Genomic DNA, 22,443 nt, shown 5'->3' with positions numbered 1-22,443 from the left:
AGACTGGCATCGAACAATTCAACTCCCTGAAGATAGAAGGAGACATTAAGGGAGACAGCGTGCGGAGGGGAAAGAGGATAGAAAGAATGGGAACGTGGAAGACAAAGATGGAGTGTGTATTTCTGTGTGAGAGAGAAAAGGCAAGCGGGGGAGAGACAGTGATAGGTTGACATGGGGGAAGTGAGATGTGACAAGCTGAGAGAAAGAGATGCTCAATCAGTGCTGTCAGGTTTTCTTGCAATCACAGACAGCCTGCAGTTGGAGACTGCAGGCTGTACTATTGATGATAGGCTGCCTAATGACAGCTAGGCGCCCAGTAGTGCTGACTAAATAATCAATGGACTCATTTGTTCACACTGGTGGAATATTTTTAAATACACATTTCATGATTTTTATTGTATACACCTGTGTCAGAGAGAGGTTTGTGAGAATGGATCATTTGAAATGGCGCAAGAACACAGAACTTGATTAAAGCAGCTTTCTCTTTTTGTGGGCTTGCAGTGTTTGGTATAAATCTACTGAAGGCATGCTCCTTGTCAAAAGTAACAAAAACAGCCGGTAGCTCTCCATTTGTCTGCTGTAGGTGACCGAAATAGAGAATGAAACTGCAACACCTTAGGTGTGAACGACACCATTGGATTTTCACTCTTCGTGTTTTTGTGTTTGCAGCCCTGGACACCACCAAGGATCCATGCCAGAATGTGAAGTGCAGTCGCCATAAGGTGTGCATTGCTCAGGGCTACCAGAGGGCCATGTGTGTCAATCGCAAAAAACTGGAGCACAGGTAGGAGGAGCTGCAGAGCTTCGATGCTTGTTTTTTTTTTTTTTTCAAACGTGTCGTAGATTTCCACGTGGACAGGATGATGTCAGCAGTTAAAAGCACTAGAATTATCAGGTGAAGAGTTAATGAACAAAAAGTAGCTTTTATATAATGTTTGAAAAATTCATGGTTAAATAGGCCATCTACCAATCTTTTACTGTCTTACTCTGCATTGTTGCTGCTGATTTTGGACTTTCTTCCAATGTTCTCAGATTAAATTCTGTAGGTTTCGGTGTACATAGGTCATTTGTAAATCACTATCACCTTAATTTTATTGTCTTGAAAAAGGGCTATGTAAATAAAGCTTTAATTATTGGCTAATTGATTGGCTAACAAATTTAAGAGGCTCTGTGAAGTGCCATGAGTGGAGCTTAAACTCTCCTGCTGAGCAAGCTCTAGTTAGAAATGGCTCAGGACTTCGGGAGGAAGATTCACACAAGAGAAAGTGACAGAATGTTCAGGAAGTGTATAAAGTTGAGTGAGAATATGTATTAATACTTGTAACGTCAACACTTTCTTGGTGGAAATGACTAAAACCTGGGCAGCTGGTGAGTGGGAGAAGAGATGAATAAGAGCAGGTTAAGAAAACAAGTTTTCAGCTGAGACTCACGTGTTGCTGGTATTTGAAAGAATTCTCAAGCCCACTGAAGGTTTTTAAAAGTTGTTTTCATTGCCCACTGCAACACTGACATGTAGAAAACAATCTATGAGTTACAACTTTTAAATGGAAATAAACATCCTCTGTGTTGTTTAGCAAAAGTGTTTTTATTTTTATGTCTCAAACAGCTTTAATGACATTTATATTTTGCACTGCTTTAGAACAGGAAAGTCAAAACTGGCCTGGTAAGACTCCGGCCAATTGGATGACTTTGGAAAAGGAAGGCGGGCATACGTTTTGGAATTTTAACTGTGTTTTTATAGGTTTTTACAGCTTTTCTTACTGATAAAGACCTTCCCCGTGGCCAATTTCACTACAGTATAGAATGAATAGATAAACAAATGGCGGAAAAGTTCGTTTTTCACTATCGATTATAGAAATTTATGGGATTGCTTTTTCTTGTACACTGCCTACAATGGAATATTTGGCTTATTTAGGCAATAAGCTATGAGAACTTTTAAAGTAATTTCACACATTTATTTCTTACAATTGAAGTTGTGCTGATAGATTATTTCAGTTACTACAGCAGCATTTCTTTATCATGAAGAAAAACTGAGACATTATGTTGAAATTGCATATTGAGATATCTCAAGGATTAAATGTGTAGTTTAAATGTCTTTTACAAAAACAGAAAGGGGAGTTTCACTGGCCCAGATAAACGTGAGCACTATGTGGTCCTCAATGTGCTTTATGAAAGTCGCCATGGAGATAATACCAGAATATGAAGCAAAAGGAGAAAGATGGTTGCGCTGAAGCTCTGAAATTAGAGATATTAGTAGATATATTAAAGAAAAAATGGCAAGAGCTGATCTTTTAAATGGACCCGTGTAGTCCTTTTCTAAATCAGTACGAGATACTTTTGTCACATATTTCAGAGCACTATATGCTGCATATAATAATAGTCGTGACTTATCTTACATGCACATCTGACTGACAGAGCACGTAGCTGCAGTTGGTTAAACATTAGCCACTTGTATTTGTAATATTGCGTTATGGAGCTGAAAGACGAGATCTTTTAATCATTTTTTGGACTGCTTTTGATACTTTGATCAAAAGCAGTCCTAGGGACAATTTTGTAATTTTGCCAATATAGTAATGTGTCAGTAGGGTTTATATTCTGATTTCAAATGCTGCCCTCTGCACAAAGACCCTTTAGTTGTCTGTGAGAAACAGCGAGAAGCATTTATCTGTTCTCTCACCCATTCATTCCACTTTCTCTGAAAAACAAATGAGCAGAGTTGGAGGCTGAAAAGAATTAATGGAGTGAATTATTACTACCTGCAAAGTCTATCTGCAGCGACAGGCATTTATCTTTTTCAATAAAGTGCTTCATTTACAGAGTCACTCCAGAGACGAGAGAGACTGTGTCGAATAATGGGTAATAAGCAGGAACGCAACCACACTAAACCGTCCTAGCATCATTAAGTAGCAGCCGCAGAAGTCGTACAGCAGGCCCTGTGCTTGTGCCCGCCAAACATGAAGTCAATCAATGTGTGAGGGCAAAGCAACCGAGGGGGATTTCATGAACGGCGCATCCAAATATTAACAGGCACATTATGACTTTCTAGCAGTTATAATCAAAAGCGCCTTGTGGTGTTTTGTAGCTTGCAGGATGTATTAAATGAGACAGAGTTGTAATGAAAACAGCTTGTTACAGAAGATTTGTAGCTATGTGTTTGACCTGTACAAGCCGGCAAATATTATAGGGCCAATTCATCCAAATTAGAAAACATATTCACTCACTCTTTCAGATTTATAACATGTAGCTATACAGAAAATTTTCTGTTTCTTTTAACAAGGATCTCAGAAGTTTGCCCCTGAGCTTTCTGGAATGGAATTTGTTTTGTGTTGCTCACAACTTTGAGAAATTCCACCTAATGTATTCAGCAGCAGCTGCTGCTACATTACATTTCACACACTGTGAAGACTCTGTTGTCCAAGGAAGTTTAAATGCATTCAAACTTAATAGAAATAAGACCTGAGGAAGAGGAATCTGCGGTTGCTGGCAATCCTTTTCCAATTTTCATCAAGCACCTAAATCAGATAAAAATGTAGTTGCTTGAAATGTTTTGTTCAAAAAGTAAATACCTCCAGTGAAATACTATGAAGAAGCCATACTTTGAGTTTAAAGCTACTTAACTTTTAGTTTAGCTGTAATTATGATAGATAAAGTATCATACAGTAGAGGCTGACTAACTTATTGGCCACTACTGCCTCTTTGCTGATCTTTTTTATATGCATTTGTAGCAGCCGATAAATCAGAAGAAGAAACACCCTTCAACCTTGTTATGAGTTTGCCCACCAGAGGGCACTCTTGTTTTAAAGCCACAAATACAACAACCAGCTGGTCCCAGCAGTCCAGTAGAGGATAAATGAGTAAATAAATAACTAGACTTAACACATTTAAAAAAAAAATCTGTTTATATTTTGTGTGTCTGAAAGAAAAGTATTGGCTACTATATAGAAATATTGGATTTTAAACAGACATCTGGAATTCACCTCAAAACTGCTAGTCTTCGGTGATAGTTTATGATTGACTAAAAAGTGAATAGCTGTGAAAGTAATGGCATCAGCTTCAGCTGTACATGTAAGATTTTCTAAGAGCAACATGGCAGTCAAACAATCCAGAATTGGAACCTAAGAGAGAATTGCCCCAGATCACTACTTCCAGAGTGAGGGAAAAGACTTTTTAATGCCTTACTTTTGGACAAACATGAAGATGTTTCTTTTATCTGATGTGCTTGCTGATTCTGTGTATGTGCATTTTTATGTCCTGACCAATGAAATTAAAGTAGATTTAGATAATGCTTTATAATATCTTCCCCAAAAAGTGCTCAGATTTGTTTCAAGATGGTGAGATTTCTAGAAAGACTTTAATTTGATCCTCAGAATGTTAGCGTGCCATGCTAACATTTAGCTCCAACTACTCGGTTAGTGAGCTGTGGCTACTCCCAACTTGTGTTCTTAGAGTCAGAAATGGACGGATACCTCTGATATATTATTTTTTTTGCGTTGGATTTCAGAGGCAAACAGTCAGGGCAGATGGAGGTGCACGAAGGCAGCTGCAAGCCTTGTCCTGTGGCAGCCTCCTCACCTGTGTGTGGCTCTGATGGACATAACTACGCTTCAGAGGTAAAAGCACCCACTCAACATAATTGCTTTATTTATTTTTGCTTTATTACCAAAAACATGCACCATAAAAATCCTGAAAAGAAATGGAAAATGGACGTGACATCATTTTAAATAATGAGATGAGGCCAGTCAAGCGCTGTTTCCTGCTACACTGACATATACGTGGGTGAAGTAGGGCAGCACAATTCATCACTGTTAGCAGGAGGATGAGTGCAAAGGCACAATGTGGCCAAGTGATTAATGACTGACGTCGCTTTGAGCGCATCACTGTATACTGGCCAGTGCCAGGAAACTTTATTGATTTATGTATAGTTTTTAATTTTGACCTTGCATGAGAAGACAGCAAAAAAATGACAACTCAATTTTGCTGTGTTTCTCTAAGTGCAGTGTCTCATCTGAATGACCAATCTCTTTTCCTGCGGTCACCCCCATAAATATTTTAACTGCATCCTCCTCTCTCGCTCTGTCTGTCTGTTTCTCTCCTTACAGTGCAAGCTGGAGCAGCAGGCTTGCCTCACAGGCAAAGACCTGAGCGTCATGTGCTCCGGATTTTGCCCTTGCTCCACAGCCTCCGTTTCCATAACGAATGCCGACACAAAGCACGGCAAGTGTCTTTTCTTCACCTCCTTCGTGTTTGTGCATTTCAATTTTGGGAGCCAGCATCATCGCTGTCAATCTTCGTGAGTCAATAATTCAAAAAAGGAAAGTTATGATGCACTGTTGGCCACACACGCATTCTTCTTTACGGATAGGCCTCGGAGAACAGCTCAGCCCGATGCTTGCTCAATATTTGGCATCAATACTCACCAATTTCAGAGATTACTGTTAGCTGAAATCCCCCCCCCCAACCCTGTGGTTAAACTGGTCTTTCAATCATGTACTAATTAATTATTTAGAGTGTACACTATCTATGATTGCAGCCAAACAGTATTGATTGTCTAGATTCTTGGGCATGTGAAAATGCCGATTGATCCAACGAATGAAATGTTACTCCTGCTTTTCGTCTGTAGTCTTGAGTGAGTGCTTAGCTACTGAGAGTGGATTTCTGTTGGATAGCAGCAATTTGCGGCCACAGAGTTAATTGCGAAATAATGTTTTCTTTGATTAGCACATCACGCACTTAAATAAATCACAGTGTGAAAACCCAGCTGTACAGCTCAACAACCACTCTACTGTGAGGAAAATCTGTCCCTTTAGTTCTGTTCACTGTAGGGGCATTATAAAGCAGTACTGAGTCTGTGCTTGCCTTTAGGGAAAGTGACTCAGGTTGCTGTTAAGTGTCTGCCAGGATTTTGAATGTAGGAATTTCCTTTTTCCTCCTTCAGAGAGCTGCACTGGGCAGGACCTGGCAGACCTGGGTGACCGTCTGAGAGACTGGTTCCAACTCCTTCATGGAAATGCGAAGCAGAACAACTCTGGCAAGCCTGGAGCTGGCACCGCTTCAGGTTAGAAACGCACGAAACAGCTTTATTCTCTGCATCCTCCAAACTTACGACTCAATTGTGCAGACAGAAAGAAATCAAAGTAAAATGCTTTAATAACCAACAGCACTGGACAAGAGCCTGGTGGCCAGCTGCAAGGACTCCATCGGCTGGATGTTCTCGAAGCTGGACACCAACAACGATCTGTATCTTGACCACGCTGAGCTGGCGGCTATTAACCTGGACAAGTATGAGGTCTGCATCCGACCCTTCTTCAACTCCTGTGACAGCTACAAGGATGGGAAGGTCTCTACAGCAGAGTGGTGCCTCTGCTTCTGGAGAGAAAGTGAGCGGATTGATTTTCTCTGAAGAAGCACAGAGAGCGGAGTCTATTTTGAGTCAAAGCTCTAAACGGGTGAAATAAAAGCTAGGTTAATCAAAGGAAACACTGGGTATGCACTGAAGTGATGAAATGGGCTGCTCATGAATGCTATGAAGTGTGATACACAAAATCTGTTAAAAAACAGCGTGATATTCTAAGTCAAGGATTAAGGATTAACACATTGAAATGTGGCCACATATTGGAAGGTGGTAAAATAAATGTATCATCAATCTGTGACATTGGGCGAGAGGTGGCATACACCGTGAACAGGTTTCTAGTTCATCACTGTGCCAACAGAGGAAAAGAGCCATTCACACTCACATCCACACTCATGGCCAACATTATTCTGTGAAATACTCTACAGAGTGTTCTGCTAAAAACAGACACACTTAGCATGTTGTAGTGGGGGAAAGCAAAGAGCTTTTCTTAATCCAGAGTTTGAATATTTTTGCACTTAAAAAACAATAACATTTAACATGGTGTTCTTTAACTTCATCTACATACTTTAAAGCACAAGGTCCTCTTCACTTTAGACTTTGTCAGTTTATAAGATGTGTTTGAATCTGTTTATTCATCACTAAACTGTAGACGGATCTAAGAAAACAAAACTCCCCATCATGATTGGCATATCTCCTGCTGTCCAATTTGGGACTGTTTTTGTCATGTGGTGTTTTTGTCTTTGACCAATTGAAGGTAATTCTTCATGCCTCCCTAAAGCTTGCCCACAAATGAGTTTTGTCTCTCTACCTTGTTAAAGAAAATGTATTCCTCACTTGGTTTAACCTCAAAAGCCTTCTTTAGCTGTCAGTATCTCTCACTGCTGGTCACTACCATAAAATACAGACTGTATCTAAAAGATAGACATCTGTATTTTCTTTAATTGGCCAGCAGGGGGTGAGTCGTGTTGTTGTAAAAAGATCTGATTTTATTCTCTACAGAGTTCATGGGAATGAACCCTCAATTAATCATTTCAAGCCTTACTGAATACATCATTATGTTTATTTCCCATATGGAAAAGAAATAGTAAAAACTTATATGATTTACTCATGAAAGTGGCCACTTTCTCATTACTTTCATATATTGTTTTAGTAAGTATCCAAAACATACAAGTTTAATTTAATAATTTTTCAAGGGATCTTATATCTGTTTTCACTCTTATATGCTTTTCATACAAGTTTCACACAAGACAGATACAAACTTTATAAGCTTTATATATATCTTTTCCATATGGGTTTGTAAAGTACGATCTTCTTTATACTACAGTAGTAATTAATAACACATAGATATTATTTATAGAGCTGGACAAGGTTTTTTTTAACTATTTCTGTTTAGTCACAAACAGTCTGTACTGGTTTTGAGCCATTGCGCTCTGATCAGTAAGGTTTAATGAACATGTAATCACAGTAGACTCAATTAACGTGGAAAAACGGAGACATTTTTGTTAAAATTCCACTTATTAATATAAGTAAATATGCATAAATTTTCTTGCCTGGCCAGCTTGAGGTCAAACTGGGTTAAAAGAGTTTGACATTAATGAGGTGGTGTGCTCAGAAAAGTTTTCGGAGCTTGAGGATCTTCATAGATGCTATCTCACACATAACCTTACCTTAAGCTACCCACACGTGCCCCATTTGACCTTTACTAAGCAACAGGATTTTTCTGGGACTACACTCATTTGCAGGCTGATTGACCCATCGATCAAGTGTTTAACCTGCAATATATTACTCTTTAAGCTGTTTTTTAAAAGCACAGCACATTTATATATTTTCTCCTTGCGGTGTGACTTGATAATAGAGTAAAGAAGATCTAATAATGCACCTAGTTTTGTGCAAACACAAGAGCAACTCTGTGAAGAAGTACAGAGAAAGGTTTATCGGATTGGGGGTCAATACAAAGTGTCTTCTTCTTCTTTGTTTCCATTTCTGTCTGTTCTTGAGGTTCAGCTTGCTTTCTTGTCACTCTCGGGCTACATCCATATGTTCTTTCAGGCAAGTTCTTGACAATCGATCATCCTCAAGGGAATGAAATATAAGACTTCTTACTCAAATCGATATGGACAAAAAGTGTAATTATGAAGAGCATTGATTCAGATAAAGTTTAGGCAGAATACTTTTAGGTATTGTCTGTCATCACTTTTCTCATTTGATTCTCACAGAGCCGCCATGCCTTGCTGAGCTGGAGCGGATCCAAGTGCAGGAAGCAGCCAAAAAGAAGCCGGGTAAATACATTTTTCATTACAATACTGTGCTGTTAAATATATATTTGAAGGTTTTTAACCACTACGCTTGCATAGGAACATATGTTGAGCAGGATCTTGTTGCTCTTTTAACTCAGATCCTTTCAAAGACATACAGCTCAGCCATCAAGCTGGTGTGTGCCCTCAGATTGGCTTTGAGTCTCTTGGTGAACTTATGTAACAAAGCACTGGAAGCAGCAGGCAAGAAGCTGTAGAAGGCTCATTAAAGAGATCACAAGCACACGGCTAGGATTAGGCCCTAATCAGGCTGGGGGGGGGGGGAATTAGGGGGCAGCACTTGGCTTTGGGAGAGAGCAAGGCCGTCTGGCCCAGCAAGAAACACCACGACACAGGCTCTACATACTGCGTGCTCAACATACTGTACAACACAGCGGCTTTTCTTTCTTCAGCTCCAGACCTAGAGATTGGTTCTCCAATCCCTGAAGCCCACTCGTCTTACTTATTGTGATTGGGGTTTTTTTTTCACAGAATTGGGGTGGGGAGGGTTGGAGCTTGTTAGAGAGCTTTGCTTTGGGTTTGACAAGTGTCCTGAGGGATGCAGAAACAGTGGAGCTCTGTCACAGAGGCTGTCACTATATTTTTATATGCCACTCTGGCAATAGAAGGAAACACACCACATCACCAAATCGTATCCACCAAACATATGTGTGTTTGTGTAAAACAAACAGGGAAAGTTTTCACTGTCTCCATGGCATTCTCTGCCAAAAAGCTGCCTCTCTATCCTAACTGATGGTCTTATCACAGGTTCACTAAAGCGTGCTGGCATTCTCGTTTGCTGCACTCATTTCCAGCATCAGTATCAGGCAGCTGTGTGTGCTCAGGGTATCAATATTCAAGAAATGGCTGTGTGTTTGTATGTGTGGGTCTTTGCAGGGATGTACATTCCCAGCTGCGATGAGGACGGCTACTACAGGAAAGTGCAGTGCGACCAGAGCCGAGGGGAGTGCTGGTGCGCGGACCAGCACGGTGGAGAAATGATGGGCACCAGAATCCATGGCAACCCCAACTGTGGTAAGAGGATGGCAAACAAATACTTTCAATCTCCATCTCTTGAAGTCGTGTTTTGTTTAAATCCTTAAAGTTAGGTACTTATCGCAAGTAAGATGATTTTAGGCAGTTTCTAATGAAAATCAGCTTTATTCAAATAGATTTCTCAAGCCATTTTTATTTTATCTCTTTTTATTATTGGTAAACTTGAAATTTCACTTTTCATATTTAAGATTAGACAGGTTGTAATTTTCTCCTTACATTTCTATGGTTTTCCATTTGTTTTTACACGCTCTGAGCTCTCAGTTGCAAACTTGAGAAGTTTTTACATTTTCTGCAGTGCAGGAATTAATTGCTTCGCTCATTCAATCCCTTTGTGGATTTTAGAGTCAGAAGAGCTGTACCAAATTATTAGTTTTGTGTCAGAGGAAGAAAAATAGTATCCAAGATTCAGTCAGTACTGCTTGTTTTGTTTGATCAAAAGTCAAAATCCAAACAAAATTAGCTACCGACAAGAAAACAGGCAATTCAGCACTAATGGAAAACAGCTCTTCCTGCAGAAAAATACAGGTCAATTGGCTGGACCAGAACACTGTCCAGAGTATTAGAACAAATCTCTTGGATAGGTTTGATAAGAAAAATAAAGAAAATGCAGATTTATGTGTACTGAACCAAAGATACAACAGTTTCTGCTTGATGCATGAAAAACTTTGGACATTCGAATTGTTTATCACTACACTATCTTATAAGGGTCATGTATCACTGGTATTCAATCTATTAACAACAAATATGGTAGGAGCATATTTGAATCCTGGCAGGCGGGGGTGCTTTCATCAGTTCTTTTTATTGAGTGAAAATATGATATATATGCATTGTATGGAGAGTCTTATTTACCATCTTAATCATGCCGTAGTAAAAGAGTGGAGTGATTTCTGCTGCAACTGAGGACTAGAAGCAACATTTTCTCTCATTCTATTTGGCAGACCAAGCAGTGACTAAAATATGGCATTTGGGCCAGATCATCAGGACTGAGCTCTATGATGGTGATTCTGTGTAGCTCCAGTGTTGTACGCAGAAGCAAATGTGCTTTCAAACTTGTTTTGCATGTCTACAGATGATATTTTATCCTTCCCCTACTCCAGATTATACTGATTATTTGTTATGCTTTTAAAGTAAAACACAATAAACCAATAAGATAGACGGGTGCACTCCAAACATTTATGATTGGTTATTTATGTGGCAATTAATAGATTCTAAAACTATAGCTAAAATGGTTTTAACTAAGCCTACAGTAAGGCCTTGAATATAATTTCCATATACATGAGTCCACTAGGTTCTGCTTTGGTCTGAGTGATGTTTCATCATCAGATGGAGAGCTTTAGTGTCCTTGGTGTGTCTGCATGCTTGCCAATTTTCTGTGATCATGCAGACTTACCCGCAGAGACTTTACATTACAATGCACCAATTGTGAATATGCCCCAGGCGGCAGACTTCAGAGACGTATAACAGGAATGACTACTCGGCCATCAAGTCTCCAGCTGTCTGTGTTCGTGTATGCAAGAGAGTAAAAATCAAAGCTTTAGTGACATAAAATATTGTTCTTATTTCAGGAAATAAGTCCTGTTTGTGTTGCCGTGTCTGTGTGGTTCTTGTTTTTTTAAATTTCTTTCTGAAATTAAGTTGATCTGATCCACTTTTTACAGATGAAGTGATGGGATATTCTGGAGATTTTGGAAGTGGAGTGGGATGGGAAGATGAGGAGGAGAAGGAGGCGGAGGACAACGGGGAGGAGGCAGAAGAGGAGGAAGAGGAGGAAGGTGAGGCAGATGATGGAGGATACATCTGGTAGAACTGTGTGACCCCTATATGGAGAGCATGGCTGCTGGCCTGAAAATCTACAGAGACGGCTCTCTCCTAAAAGCTAAAATTTATGGGGTTCGTGCTCGGGAGGTACGGGATTGTCCTGGTGGGATGTGTAGTGCTTGGCAGGTCCAGTGATGAAACGATGACCAGTTTTTTTTTTTTGTCTTAGATATGTGTAATTGCTTCATTCTATTCTCTGTTTTTTGAGCAACAGAGCTTTTTTGGTTTGTTTTGCTGTCCTGAAAACCAGGACCCACTGACTACTGCACCATTGGTAGCTGAAGTCCATCAGAATTCCTATCTTGTTCAAGCGCCATCTATGCATATAGAGATTACCAGTAATTTTGTATTGTGTAAACTGTTGCTTGAGTATTAGAGTTGTTGTCCCACTGGAATGACTAGAGATCATTAAACAAACAGTTTGACATTTTGGGAAATAAGCTTATTTATGGGGTTTTTTGCAGAGGTTAGATGAGAAGCTCATTATCACAGGAATAACGACCAGGGGAAGACAGTTGCTTTGATCTTTCTGTATAGAAAAAGAAACAGCCAAACATTTAACATTCATCCTAATAGCCTAGCAGGGAGCTGGACTCAATCCCAGCCATCTAAAGGGGTCTCCAGTACATCACAAGACCAAAAAAGTTAACATTTATATCAAGTTTGTTTGAACCTTATTTTAAAAAGCGCTAGGGGAAGAAACAGTCTGACACATCATTTTATTTTTCCCACTTTGTCTACAAATGAAAATGTGATAATTACTTACCTTAAAAAATGCTAATGCCTGGGTTAGGATACCTTTAAAAGTAGCTACACTAGCTGATCCTGTCTGACATGAAACAATCTGACAAATGGACCAGTAGTGATCACATTAAGAGAATTATAGATCTGCTTCTCCCAGTAGCTCTACATCTGTTTTGGTTCCTTCTCACCACTCTCATGACACCATTTCCTGTCTCCGAGACACCTGAAAAGCAGGCACTACCTCCTGATCAGCACCAAACAGCAGATATACACATTTACTGTAGCAGCTGGTGATAACAGTGGAGCATTTAGCAGCTAAAGGACCAGATATTTCCCTTAGGAGTTGGTAGATCAAAATCACACAGTTACTAAAGCAGAGTAAATACTGGATTTACATTTGCCAGAAGATAGTCATGAATGTGATAAACGCTAATATTCTATCATTGGTTATGTAAATAAGTTCACTATGTCAGCTGTGCCCACAGCTTGTTTCCTCTGCCTCGGATGGCTAAACAATTTCACAGTAATTCTGATCTCCAACTTGCCTATTTAATGCTTTTTAAGTTTGCTTTCCAAAATGTCAAACTTTTCCTTCGAAGCAGCTCAGCACAATGTAGTTATGTATTTCCAAACTGATTATGTATATAAATCAAGTGAATCAACTGTGACAGAAGCTTAGAGGATTTCAGGTCACTATGGTTTCAAACTATTTTTGTGAAGGTCAAAGCAGTTTTTAAATTGTACATGTTTTACTATTTAAGTGGATGCACAGAACTATATACAGTACCTTTATTCCCAGATGGATTATTGAAAACCTTAAGAATGTACTTTAATGACCCAAACGTCACCCACAGTAGAAACCACTAGTCGCTGTCCTCTGCTGACTCTGAAATCATGTCAAAGAATGTGACACAGATATTTGTTTTCTTTGCAACTTGAAATACTGTATTTTGTGTTTCTAAAAGGAAGTGTGCATTACTTGAAGTTCTGTGTGTATACTTGAATTTACACTGTATTTTTTTTTTCTATGAAAATATTGTTGCCATGTCTTCATTCTTGCTATCGATAGGCCACACATTTGTTTGTTTTTAGTATTGCATGTTAGTAAATAAGAATTTAATTCTTGGCTGAGCACTTTACTAATAAAGGCAATGGAGCCAAGTTGTATGTTGACTTTTATTCTTACACAGTATATCACAGATTAAAATGATCACTTAGAGACGGATGTGTTAGGAATCGTAGTGACGGTGGCACCGAGTCACACGCTGTCTTTCACTATATTTGATTGTGAGTATTTTTAGATGATCCTGCAAGACATGCAAAGAAAACTGTGCTCAGGTGCCTGTGGGGAAATTACTATATAAGATAAAGCTAAATTAACTGTCCTCATTATACTGGGAGAAAATAACCTGAAACTTAGCCTGCCACACATAGCCATTTCTGCTTATACTAAATCATGAGCTGGTTGTGTAAACATGAATAGAACTATGTTCTTATCAACTTTCCCCAAAATAGTGCATGAAACACAGAAGGTTGTCACAGCTAAGGCATGCTAAAGCTGTCAGTACATTTAATCATGTTTAACAAGGCATTGACAAAAACCAATGTCATCATGCAGCCTGGGAATGTTTAGATATTTGGGTGCCACCTCATGCTAGAAGAACAAATTACAGCAGCTGGCTGCTAAATGAATGATAAATGTTTAAGACGGCACTGTTTGAGGTCAAACGGATTACGCAATTGGGAATGAATGGATCTGAACTTCGTTACTTAGCAATCCTGCTCAGTTAAAATCCTTGGATCAAACCACTTTGTTGTGAATAGGGTCTGACGAATCTAAATGCAAGCGTCAAACGTGCAGCGATTTCAAAGCCAGGACTAAAAAATTCAAAGTAATTTCTCAGAAAAGTGACAACCAGTGAATGGCCAAAAGAATTGAGTTAATGTGGTCACTTCTCTTGGAGAGTATTAGAAGTCTGGCAGCGCTCTGAAATAGCTGCAGTCTGCTGATATTACGGGGTGCATCACCATAATTAAGCCTGGAGATAAAAGCATTAAAGCCTTGCTACACGTCGATGAGTGAAAGGAAAATTTCCGTGATGTGCTTCGGCTGAGAAAAAAAAAAAAAAACATGACTGCATCTGCTTGAGTTGCTTGGGGTATTTAATGACAGGTCTGAATCAAAAATTACTCCAAGATTACCAGCTTGGGGCTTCATTTTGGCTGATAACTTAGACACACACACAAAATGAATATTTAGGAACCATCTGTAGCAGCAGTCCCGAGTCTTGCGATTCTATCCCCATTCTTATTTTATTAGTAAAATAATGTTTTTTTTAATCATTACAGTTTGGAAAGGAGGTCTATTACTTCTTGTAATAACTATATTAATAATTCTGTTTTGTAATTGTATTCCATCTGGAAAGATCAGGTTTCCCAGGGCATTAAATTAAAAGTTAAATCCTGGCTCCAAAAATCCACATTTATAGCAATTCCACCTGAAAAAGGAATACTAGCATGTGAAAACCAGTGGAAAAAGAATCAATCAAAGAGACAGGGCCAGTTTGGTCTATAAAAAGCAGGTTTTATTACATGTCAACTGCTTATTAAGTAGATCAAACTTTCACATCGTTCTGTGTGGGTGATGTTATTTAACATGAACCTATATTCACTGATAACTGCTGAAAATATCAAATCCAGTACTATACAGTTACAAATAAGTCCTTCATAGTGTTTTTTTCAAGGGCAGTAACTGTACAAGCATTTACATCAGTATTATACATAATTTACATGTGTTCGGTAAGTGGTACACAACGCTGTTGAAAGGAAAAGCAGTTTGTTAACACGCATGCTACATTTTAGTAAACAAACGAGACTCCCTGTATGAAGTCTGTTTTTATACACATCTTTTAATCTGGGTTGTAAATATTCCTTCACATATTAATAAACCACATATCTAAACTGTAAACAAGGGCTGCTGAAAATATGGTGCAAAGATCACATGCCTCTCTTCCTGTTTTTTTACTTCATGTTTCTCGTAATGAGGATATAAATGTATACAGTGCGTTGTAAAAAATTAATTAATAAAAATCAATAAAATATTTTCATGCATCGACTAAGAAAAACACAACAAAAAAATGAATCAAAAGCAAACTTAAATTTCAAGTATGCTGAATAAGATTGGATTAATTTGTGTAGTTAAGCATGTAAACGTTTGCATGTGCACTCTTGTATCTTTTCAGACAGTCATAAAGTACCTGCAACACTTGAACCCGGGTAGTTATTGAATTTAATTTATATCTCAGGCTCTAGATACAATGAATGAATAAATAAATAAACCCCTTTTTTCAGTCTCTTATTCAAATATTGCTGCTTTAACTTGGACTTTTTTCTATGCTTGGTTCAAGTAAGACCATGAGGAAATACTGAGCAGAGAGATGAGACACTCTTTTAGTGGGTGCTGGTTAAGACGAAGATGAAAAGACTCAAAAATACATATATTCTTTCCTAGTCTGACCTATATTCTATGAGGGATGGTTTTTTTCTTACAGTCTTTGTAATATAATAAAGCAAAGGACAGCTTTTTTATCTTTCAATTCTATACTGGACGGCCCATAAATAAGTCGGTCCTCCTGTCAAATTAGCTGCCTTCAACCCAGATCCTCAACGCGTACAGGTTGATTTCACAAAAACCAACAAGCCAGCTTCATTAAGATGCCGAAATCAAGCAGCACATTAATCACAGCACACTTATCAACATGATGTCTAATTTCACTCAGTGTACGCCATCATCTTTTCATTTAACAATTTTTTCACCTTTCTTGATGACCAAAAATGAGATTTTTATGTTATTTTGGCTCAGCACTCAGCATTGAAGATGTTTTTTTGTTGAAGTCCAACATCTGGGCCTGTTAATCCCAAGTCATTAGCATACATCTTTGGCTTTATGTTTTAAATGCTAAGGCTGTGCACTAACAGACAAAACGAACTAAAAAATATCTTCTGTAGTTTCTTATTTATCTACAAGAATCTGAAAATCTAAACTAGACCGTCTTAACGCAATTAGCTAGCCCCTCACGATCCCCTTGAGCCCTTCTGTTTCATCACTCGCTCACTACTAAATTCCAAGATAAACACAGAAGTAATGCAACACTGAACCGTGCATTACTGCATAATGCATGGCTGTAATCTGGTATAACGCAACCTAATTTATATTTCATGCAACTCAATTGTCTCTCAAATTAATAACACATTTAGGACAGTTCACGTGGATTTAGGAATTAAAATATTCTTAGTAGTAAGACCTGAAATTTGGATGGGCTGACACTCACTAAGGATCAAACTTCTACATCCTTTTTGGTTAAGCTCATCTCTTTGTCAGTCGATATACTGTGATAACCATCTGAAACCTTCCCCATAGCCTTGTTTTTTCAACACGCTGCACATGAAAATCTCCAGGGGTCGAGCATTCAGCTCCTTCAGCAACACATTTCCCTGTCAGTTACAACAAGGATCAATTAGAATGACGATCATATGTGCTCCTGCATATTTCTGTGAATTAAGAAAGAATCCTCAAGACATGCCTACCTTCCCGGTAACTTGGCCATCAAGTGCAAAAGCTCCTCTAAGTCCTCCTTCGCTGATAGCTTCGGGGCGGTCAATTTTATTACCTAACACCAACACTGGTACATTGACTATGGTCTCATCTGCAAGGAGAGCCTAGAAAAAATAAAAGAGAGACAAACTAACCAGCAATCCATTGCTAACACACAAAAACAGTCCTGTGTGGGGGAAACCGTTGGTAACAGCAATGTTTAACCTTACATCAAGTTCAGTCTTGGATTCTGTGAGTCTGTCATGATCTGCACAGTCTACAAGAAAGACGACTCCATTCACAGCTGGCAGGTAGTTCTTCCAAACTCTTCGTGCTATAAAGAAGGGAAAACGGCTGTGAATTAGTTGCCTTTGCAACAACTCAACATGAGTCTCTGAAATGCAGCAGTCTAACTATAAACCTTTGAAAATATAATTATGTCCTTTCTCCTGTAGAGAAGCGGTAGTTTACACATCCTCACATCTAAATACACACAAATACAGATTAACTATTTTCAGCTAATATGGCTAATTACGCCTCAAGTCAAGTTTAAGCTGCTTGCCACTAATAGCAATGATAAACAGTGTTACTTATCTAATTTTAAAGTCTAATTAGACAGCAATGGACAGATGTGGAAATAGCATTTTAATTTGACTGTACAAATCAAATATGGGTTTTTGTCTTACTAACGGATTTAGATCATTTGGATAATGATTTTCAAATGAAACTATAGAGGGTTAGTTTTCTCTATATTTATTTTTAATAGCACTGGTACAAATTCTAATTACAATACATCCTGCCTTTAAATTTTCTGTTGACATGTGTACAATGAATCAGATCACTCAGCATTCAAGCGTGAATGCATGCGCTAAAAATATCAAATTGAAGAAAAACAACAGATCAGTGTGACGGGGGTCTACAGAGACATCATGTGGCAGCCATGTGCACTGATTTGTCAACCTGTCAGTTTGGTTATACATGTTTCTGATGACAGGAGGTGCTACCGTTGAAGATAACATAGGCAGCAGTCACTAATCTTCAACTTACAATAGTACAAGTATATTTTGTAATCTAGTAAACCCGTTTCCTCTCATTTCTGTATTTAATAAACGTTAAAACCAAATGAATGGGGCGATGTGAACACATATGCTAAAGGTTTGAGAATCAATCAGATGCTCTAAGCCCACAGAAATGTAGTGTTGTTGCTATCCTGTGCTAAATAACTTAAATAAATAACACAAACAAAATAGATACAAAAAATTCAATAGCGTCTCACTGCCAGCAAAAATGGAAATAGATCTCACCTTGTACATGTCCTCCGAGATCAAACGTAGTAAATGTCATGCCACCGATTGTTAGCTCTTCAGAAGCTTTGTGTGAAAGAAAATACACCTGAGATGTTTTCGCACATGAGAAAATTTGAGATGCACAGACAGAGGAATGTCAATGACATGCAGAGACCTGCACTGCTAAAAGATGATGTTAGACTAATCGCAACTTTGAGGCCACAAATTAAAGGAGCCCCAATGATGGTGACATACAGCAGGGTGGGAAGACTGCCAGCTATAAAGTAATAGGCGGGGTCACTTTATGCAAAGATAAGGCTTAAAGGTGTCAATCGCTTAACTAATAAAGACAATTTTTTACTATTACACAACACATAAGACAGTCTATATGACAGGTGACACCTTTATAAGAGAATGTATAAAAGTAATAAAGTATATGTTGAGGAACACTACAGTACACTATCAACACTTTAATGAAATACTTGCATCTTAAAAATAAATCAGCCATTATCTATTTACCATATAATGACTGTATAAGCAGCACAATAACAAGGCCAATATCACATGGTTTTAGGAGCATGGTATTTTTAGAAGACAGTGCGATCACAACCTGTGGCCTAATATAAAGAAAAATCCAAACCAACACCTGGAAAAACAGCACATGGGTAATATGCACTCTGAGTATCCCCTTACTTGGATGCAGTGTTGGAACGTGCTGCCCAAGCCTGTCATCTTTCAGCATGTGTAGGAGCGTTGTTTTACCGGCATTGTCCAGGCCCAGGAAAACTAGCTTCCCACTCTTTTTGTAAAGACCTGAAAGGATTCAGAAGAATTCTTATTTTATTTCACTTCACGCTGCGCTGCAGCTCTATCACCTCTGAGTTTGCTGGTCTGCTGACCTCAGAGAATGAGACGGGACATGTGGGTGAAACAGCTCAGACAAGAGCACGACCATTAAGGGACTTAAAAACAATTAAAAGGATCTTAAAAAAATCGAGCGGCTACATTTTGCACCAGCTGGAGGCGAACAACTGGAGGCCTGGCTAATTTAAATAAAAAGTATAATATAGTTATTAAAATGCGATGTTTAAAAAAGCATATATTACTGTTTCAAGGTTGCACAAAGTTGACAGAAGAGGCTTGATTTTTGACAGCAGCCTCAAATGTAAAAAGCAGGATTTTACCACCGTGTTTACGTGAGAATGGAGCTGTACAGTAGGATCCATTTTCCGACCTGAATTTGTGATTATAGTGCTGTGGTGAGTTTTTAACCCAGACTGGAACACTTAAAGAATTGCATGCCCATGTTTGTAAGGATTTGATTTCCAAAGCTATCTATATGTTGAAAATCTTGCTACTATAGGCAGTTTATATAAGCTTCAACCAGATTGATTAACTGGTGTAGGAGAAGTTAGGGAACAGACATATATGCATATGCTGTGATCATTATAGTAACATGTCAGTGCCTGAACAAAATGCACCAAGCTTAGGATGGGAGTACTTAGAATGGGGTACATCATTTCAGAGCAGCACACAGTACTCACCTAAGAACTGTAAAATACTACTAAACCCCTTGTAGATCCAGTCAAATAAAAATGACATCCTGACAGCGTGCACCTAAAACAAGAAACAAAGCAGTTTACTAGACAAATTAAAATATGAAAAGCATAGAGATGCCAGCATTATGATGCAATGTTTACATATTTTCTTAAGAGCATAGTGGGTTTGATTTGTTTATCTACAGTGGACTGGAGACTCCAAGCTTATCGATTTCTTTTAGCAACGTTTCCACATAGCAGAGAAATGATGTACAACTAATGCTAGTGGAGCGGTTATAAGGGAGTCTATAAGGATTCTGACCTACACAGAATCAATAATGGCATCAAATACATTTTATAAACATACATCAACATTTATGTAAGTAACTCCCAATACAATGTTTAAGCAAAGTAGTATTTATTGCAGGATTTCTGATTTGCAAAGAAACATATCTTTCTAACAGATGCCATTTTGGCTGGTCAAACTGAGTCATCATACCTAAAATTGGGCAAGTAATAATGTCTGCAAGAGCCATGCCAAAAAGTGATTGTCTGTCAAGTCTAATATCTTTGCTTATATTGGTAGTGAACAGGATTTACAAAGGAAATGTATATCAAATAAAGAAATTTTGCAAGTGTCTTTATGACTTTGAGTTATTATACCTATTCTGTGTTCTACACTGTGCTCAATCCAGACCTTTTTGGCCACTTAAAAGATCCGTATACAACTGTTTTTGTTAGCATTTTAGCAATTTATGCTGTCCTCTTGTTGAAATTGTCCTTGAAAAATACTTTTTTATGTCAATTAGAATTTTTACCTGGATAAATAAAAAAAATCATATAAAGTGACTTTGCCAAAAGCTGATTGCAGCTTCTACCATGTGACAAGAATTTTTCTGGTTCAAAATTACTTGATATCATTCATTAGAGATATGTTTAACCATTATTATAGGTTAACAAGTCACTTACAACAGCTAATCCCTTTTCGGCACTGGTCGAAATGAGTCTACAGCTTATAACATGAGGCATCGATAGGGTTTTTTCATATCTGTGACATAACAAACTGTTATCTCCTTCACCTACAGGTGTAGCAAGGCAACTAACGGCGATGCTACCCATCTGTACCTAATGAAATATTTACAAAGACTAATTGTTAGATCTGACTTAATGTTTCCCCATGAAACGAAAGCAGAAACAGTGGTGCAGTTTTAAAGGACACCGCAGTATTTAGCTTCCTGCTTCGGCAAGTCTTGTGAAAGATTACCCTGGTCAGCTAGTTAGCATTGACATTGTTAGCCCCGGCTCTTTCTAGAATCTGACCACAAGTGGGTCAAGACACTGTTTAAGAAACGAAAAACCGCGAGTGAAATCCAACATAAGAGACAGCAACACCAGAACAGGCTGTTTCCCATTGACTTGTTAAATAAAAACGACAGTACTCTCTGAGTTTAGCTCGCTTACCTGCAGCACTGACAAGCTGACAGTTCTCGGTAGTATCGCTGGTCTCCTTGGAAACAGTCAATCAGGGGCCTGCTCTTCTTCCTCGTGCTTTAGAGTTTATCGCATGACTTGCATTGGTGCCCCCTGCCGTCGACCAGACGCAACCGATGCTGCAAAATGTGCTATTAATGTGTCCTGCGCTGTGAAAAGGTTAGTATTCTTAAAATTTCAGAAGTTTTTGTCAGTACTTTCACTTTGTTCTGTTCTATACTTATACTGAACTGAGAAGAAATTATTGTATTTATACTCCTATACCTTTATTTGGCAGCTGTTGCAGCTTGTTCCTTTACTCATAAAGTAAGACTTTACAAGTAAGACTCTACCCATAAATACTGTGCTTGTAAAGTCTGCTTTGCTCCAGTCTCAATGAATAATTTATAGCTCAATAAAACTCTAGCCTTTCGTCCTGGAGTATGTTCAAAGAACCCAAAGCAGGGCTTAAAAACGAAAAACGTTTTGCAGACTTTCACAATAAGGTGATATTTGTTGCATTACTCATTTTTTAAGGGGTATGCTTCTCGTTTGGGGTGCAAGAGCTCCTGGGTTCAGATATGCACTTGTTCTAGCAAAAGCAGGACACAGCTAGAGGTAGTCTTTGAATATCTTGACCATATTATAATATTATATAAACTATATTTAGTGTTTCACCATATCTGATTTAAGTTACACATATGTCTGTGAAGGTTCTCAGTCATCCAGGTCATCGTAGTCAAAGGAGCTTGCAAAGACACTCTTTCGAGGATGCCAATGTTCACATTTTGGACAGAGAGGACAGATGGTTTGAAAGAGGAGTGAAAGAAGCCATCTATGTCCACTGTGAGCGACCATCTTTGAACAGAGGCATGGGTTTACGACACCAACTCTCTGCCATCTATAATCCAGTTTTGAGATCCCTTCCCAGACGCCTTAACGCCCACTCACATCCTGGGCCATCTGACCTCAGGAATTCGCATGATAATTGGGGCCAGGTTTCACAATGAACACACCTGAAACTCTGGCTGATTGGGACCCACACCCAGTTTCACACCTTGGCTCAGGCGATTAGAGGATCATCAGGGGGTCCTTTTGTCCGTCTGTGGGGGGTTACTCCCACTAGGTTTATATCTGGGACTCTCCACCATTTGACCTTAGAACTGAAGAAGCTTCTCGGATGAGAGGTGAAACGTCTTCAAGTAACTTAAAGAAGTCCAGACGCTTTTCTTTGCTCCTTTAACTAAGTTACACATACATTATGCGCTAGTTTCTAACCACACTGTAAATG

The 22,443-nt window shown here is 38.7% G+C and overlaps 2 protein-coding genes across 2 annotated transcripts in view; one reads left to right on the top strand and one right to left on the bottom strand.

Moving 5' to 3' along the window:
* LOC102197018 (SPARC (osteonectin), cwcv and kazal like domains proteoglycan 2) overlaps positions 1-12,254 on the top strand; it is a 42,794-nt gene extending 30,540 nt beyond the window's left edge. The window contains exons 4-11 of the mRNA XM_005736437.1: positions 670-784; positions 4,502-4,610; positions 5,100-5,214; positions 5,936-6,055; positions 6,159-6,377; positions 8,569-8,631; positions 9,544-9,681; positions 11,361-12,254. Of these exons, the coding sequence (XP_005736494.1) occupies positions 670-784; positions 4,502-4,610; positions 5,100-5,214; positions 5,936-6,055; positions 6,159-6,377; positions 8,569-8,631; positions 9,544-9,681; positions 11,361-11,506 (1,025 nt within the window). The 3' untranslated portion in view covers positions 11,507-12,254. The remainder of the gene's footprint in view (positions 1-669; positions 785-4,501; positions 4,611-5,099; positions 5,215-5,935; positions 6,056-6,158; positions 6,378-8,568; positions 8,632-9,543; positions 9,682-11,360) is intronic.
* A 2,580-nt stretch (positions 12,255-14,834) lies between these two features.
* sar1aa (secretion associated, Ras related GTPase 1Aa) lies at positions 14,835-21,195 on the bottom strand. Its single transcript, XM_005736435.1, has 7 exons — positions 21,144-21,195; positions 19,689-19,761; positions 18,838-18,957; positions 18,163-18,228; positions 17,089-17,192; positions 16,852-16,983; positions 14,835-16,758 (listed from the first exon to the last, which is right to left on the bottom strand). The coding sequence occupies exons 2-7, from the start codon at positions 19,744-19,746 to the stop codon at positions 16,642-16,644; spliced, it is 597 nt and encodes a 198-aa protein (XP_005736492.1). The 5' UTR covers positions 19,747-19,761; positions 21,144-21,195; the 3' UTR covers positions 14,835-16,641.
* Positions 21,196-22,443: the final 1,248 nt, after the last annotated feature.

The sequence above is a fragment of the Pundamilia nyererei genome, unplaced genomic scaffold (assembly GCF_000239375.1).
Source record: "Pundamilia nyererei isolate P.nyererei 1_Seehausen unplaced genomic scaffold, PunNye1.0 scaffold00069, whole genome shotgun sequence".
NCBI classification, from domain to species: Eukaryota; Metazoa; Chordata; class Actinopteri; order Cichliformes; family Cichlidae; genus Pundamilia; species Pundamilia nyererei.
This window is presented reverse-complemented; position numbering and strand designations above follow the sequence as displayed.

What these genes read in the sequence shown, in the direction of transcription:
- sar1aa (XM_005736435.1), bottom strand. Translation starts at nt 19,746, where the DNA reads ATGTCATTTTTATTTGACTGGATCTACAAGGGGTTTAGTAGTATTTTA. An exon ending in AATCCAAGACTGAACTTGAT is followed by an intron (nt 16,984 to 17,088) that starts GTAAGGTTAAAC and finishes TATTTTTTCTAG; the next exon opens with GCTCTCCTTGCAGATGAGAC. An exon ending in ATGGCCAAGTTACCGGGAAG is followed by an intron (nt 16,759 to 16,851) that starts GTAGGCATGTCT and finishes TGTAACTGACAG; the next exon opens with GGAAATGTGTTGCTGAAGGA.